At 60.6% G+C, this 3,890-nt stretch overlaps 1 protein-coding gene across 2 annotated transcripts; it reads left to right on the forward strand.

Moving 5' to 3' along the window:
* The first annotated feature begins 1,761 nt into the window (after positions 1-1,761).
* GSX1 (GS homeobox 1) lies at positions 1,762-3,557 on the forward strand. Of its 2 annotated transcripts, XM_071734391.1 has the most exons (3): positions 1,762-2,204; positions 2,573-2,730; positions 3,184-3,557. In XM_071734391.1, the coding sequence occupies exons 1-3, from the start codon at positions 1,817-1,819 to the stop codon at positions 3,307-3,309; spliced, it is 672 nt and encodes a 223-aa protein (XP_071590492.1). In that variant the 5' UTR covers positions 1,762-1,816; the 3' UTR covers positions 3,310-3,557. The 2 variants fall into 2 exon arrangements, with proteins under 2 accessions (XP_071590492.1, XP_071590491.1); XM_071734390.1 differs by lacking the exon at positions 3,184-3,557 and having other exon boundaries at positions 1,766-2,204; positions 2,573-3,138.
* The last annotated feature ends 333 nt before the right edge of the window (positions 3,558-3,890 follow it).

Below are 3,890 nucleotides of genomic sequence, written 5' to 3' on the forward strand. Positions count from 1 at the left end.
TTCAGCCCCTGGGCAGCGGGAATCCCTCGGGTTGAGGCTGAATCAACGCCCCTCACCCCCGCCGCCCCGAGGTGGCCGGCCACTTCTCAGCGGGGAGAGTTGCCCCTTCCCGGGAGCCAGATCAGGGGGAAAATGCTTTAAATTACAAGTTCCTTCAAAACAAAACAAAAAACCCAGACCCCATTAACGCTTTCAGAGGAAGGACACTTGGAAATCCTGTCTGAACCGTTGCAGGACAGAGTTGCTACTAGCATTCGGTTTTGTTCGTTCTTTATTGTTCACTATTTATTTGTTCACATATATAGATTTCTAGGCTCTGTGATCAATAGTATCTCGGCAAAACTCCCACAGATTTCAGTGAGAAACAAGACCGCAGGCAAGAAGAGCCTCTATACAAGCCGGACACACGGGGTTACACTGTTTTCAAGGCTTTCCTTTCCCGTCATTTGAAAAACTCCGTTTGTTTTTGAGCCGGGCAGGTTACTGTGGGGAGAAATCTCCCCATATTTTTACAGGGAACAGGAGAGTGCTTTGCTTTTTGCATCCTTGTATTAAACGGAAAAATCGGGGAAGAAAACGTATCACGACGAATATTAAATTTTTTTCTTATTTGTTGGCATCGCTTATTCACCTGCCAAATCAACAAGCTCCAGGCAGCCCAACTCTGAGGGCTCTTGCGCGGACAGCGCGGGGATGCGCCAGGGCGCTTTAGCTCAGATGAACCAGTAACAACTGGCCTTGGATCCCGGCGGAAGTTTTACAGATCCATGTGCTAAAATATCCAGACCTCCGATGTGTTTAATCTAATTCCCATCATTCGGGAGAAATAAGCCGGACCCCCGTCCATCCCCGCAGCCCCAGGGACTTTCCGGAGCATTAGTGCGCTGCGGGGTCCGGGCAGGGACAGGGACCGGCACTCGGAACCGGGACGGGGCCGCCGCAGGTGCGACGGCGGGTGTCACCGCCGAAACCGGGCAGAGGGACCAGGTACAAAGAGCTGCGGAGTGCCCAACTCTTGTCCCTTCTCTTTGGCGGTCGCCGTGGGTGCCGCCGGCACGGAACGATGTCCGTGTGTCGGGGTTTCCATACGCGCTTATCCCTGCCCAGGTCCGCGCAGTGGCGGTGTGGATGTGCCTCCAGCCAAGCCTCGGCTGGCACATCTCGGTGGCCGGAGGTCTTGCCCGACGGCGGCGACGATGATAAGCCGCAGGTCCCCGGCACCGGGTCGGGAACAAAGACGCGGGGCTGGGGACTGCGGAGAGCACAGTAACGGGGACGCTGCAGCCTGCCGGCGAGGGGAGAGAGAGATGCTGGCGGGGCTGGGGGGCCGACCTGGTGCCACAGGTGGGAAAGATGCCCGGGGGGGCTGGCAGGGGAAGCTGGCGCCGGCAGAGACCGCGATTGCAGCCGGCAAAATAAACAAGGGGGAGAGAGCTGAAAGCTGGGCTGAAAGCGAAGGAGAGCGATAAAGAGAAAGAAAAGAATATTAAATCGCGAGAGAATGAGAAAATAACCCCGCCAAAGGGAGAGGAGGGGAGAGGCCGCCTGCTACGGCGTGGGTGGGGTCGACAAGAATAGAGTACATTATGCAGTTCATTTAGTTAACAAGGGAAATAATGAGGGAGCGTGCGGCGTGAATGCCAAGAGAAGAGGCACAGAAAGCCTATTGAGCGCCCCGGCGCCGCCATCACATGGCGCGGGCGCTATTTAAGGCGGGCGGGCGGGAGCCGTTCAGCACCACTCGGGCTGGCCAGCGGCGCTGCGCGGCTGCTGCGCGGGCGCTGCGCGGGGCGCTGCGCGGCTGCTGCGCGGGGCCATGCCGCGCTCCTTCCTGGTGGACTCGCTGGTGCTGCGGGAGGCGGGCGAGAAGAAGGGGGAGGGCAGCCCGCCGCCGCCTCTCTTTCCCTACGCCGTGCACCCCTCACACCCGCTGCCCGGGCTGCCGGCCGGCGCCTGCCACGCTCGCAAGGCCGGGCTGCTCTGCGTCTGCCCGCTCTGTGTCACCGCCTCCCAGCTGCACCCGCCGCCGCCCGCCATCCCTCTCATCAAGGCCTCCTTCCCTCCCTTCGGCTCCCAGTACTGCCACTCGCCCCTGGCCCGCCAGCAGCACTCCGTCTCCGCCGTCAGCGTCGGGCACGCACCGGCTCTCTACCAGGGCGCATACCCGCTGCCCGATCCCCGACAGTTCCACTGCATCTCCGTGGGTAAGGGGGCACGCTGGGGACGAGGGGTTGGGGGCACGCCTGCATGCCACTCGGGGTCGTTGGGGAGAGGTAATGGAGATCCCGAGGTGAGAGGAGGCGGGACCCTGCGGAAGGCACATGGGGTGCCCGCAGGCTGGACGGGGAGTCCCGGCACCGCTCTGCCGGTAGCTCGGGGGATGCGCCGGGGAAGCCCCTAACGACCCCGGAGTTAGGAACGGGAAACGGCGGCCCCGGCACAGCGTGAGGTCGGGCTGCAGTGCCGGGGAGGGGGCTTGCGGCCCCGCAGAGCGGGCGGCGGGAGGGCGCAGCAGGGACCTGAGGGTACGGGTCCGGCAGGCCCTGACGGTGCATTCGTCTCCGCTCCTCAGACAGCACGTCCAGCCAGCTGCCCAGCAGCAAGCGGATGCGCACTGCCTTCACCAGCACGCAGCTCCTGGAGCTGGAGAGAGAGTTCGCCTCCAACATGTACCTCTCCCGGCTGCGGCGAATCGAGATCGCCACCTACCTGAACCTCTCCGAGAAGCAGGTGAAGATCTGGTTCCAGAATCGACGGGTCAAGCACAAGAAAGAAGGCAAAAGCAGCTCCCATCGGGGCGGGGGGGGAGGCCATAGCTGCAAATGCTCATCCCTTTCCACCACCAAGTGCTCGGAAGACGACGAGGACTTGCGCATGTCTCCGTCTTCCTCGGGGAAGGACGACAGAGGCCTCGCAGTTACCCCTTAGCCCCCCGCACACCCACCCCGGCTCCCCAGGAACTGTGGAGAGAACAGGAGGGGTAGTCCTGCCTGCTCCGGTGCTGGCATGTAGCCGAAGGATTTTATACTGTTTTGTATAATCTGTGTAATTTACGAAGGACTCTTTCGCCTTTCTAGACCCTTGGCCCATGGGGGAGGGTGTCCGTGCGCCCTTTTGTAAATAAACTGCTCCCTAGGACCCCAGGCGTCCCCCAGTAGTACTGTCTCACTTGTCTCCCCGCAGGCGCAGCCCCGGGCCCGGGAGGCTCCCCACAGACCTCCCCGCAAACCGAGACAGGCGCAGATGCTGCGCGGCTGCGGGCGGTACGGGCCGCCCGGAGGGATGTTCTCCCGGGGCTCTTTCCAGTAACTCGTCGGTTACCGAAAGAGGGTGAACAGGGAGGGTCGCAGCCTCCTTGGGTTATTATATTTTCTTTTTCCTTTATTACAAAATTGTTTTCGGTTTCGACTTCTTCGCTACCGAGAGCGCAGCAGTGGTTGTATCGTTCCGTCCCCCTCCCTCCCCGCGGGAGATATTTATTTATTTATTTATGTGCAGAGAAACGACGATGACGATTATAATAATGACGATAACAATAAAATCTTGTCCGTGGTTTATTTTCCTCCCTTCACGTAGAAAGCAGCGGCGGGGTGTCCGCGGGTGTGCGCCGGGAGCTCCGTCGTTCTCCATCCCTCACCGTCGTGTCCCGGCACGGAGACTCGCTGTCGCCTGCCCCGGCAAGAGCGGATGGAGGCGGCTTTGCACCCTGTCTCGGGGGCTCTCCCCATCCTCCTGTGGAAGCTAAAGGTCGGGCTGAACACCTTTCCCTTCTCATCACGCCTCCCTTCCCATTCACAAGATTGCGAGGTAGAGATACACTATTTACACACACCTATACGAACGGCTGTAGGTGAAGACAAACACCCGGCCGGCGGCTGGGCTCGGCTCCT

Source organism: Heliangelus exortis, chromosome 1 (assembly GCF_036169615.1).
Source record: "Heliangelus exortis chromosome 1, bHelExo1.hap1, whole genome shotgun sequence".
NCBI classification, from domain to species: Eukaryota; Metazoa; Chordata; class Aves; order Apodiformes; family Trochilidae; genus Heliangelus; species Heliangelus exortis.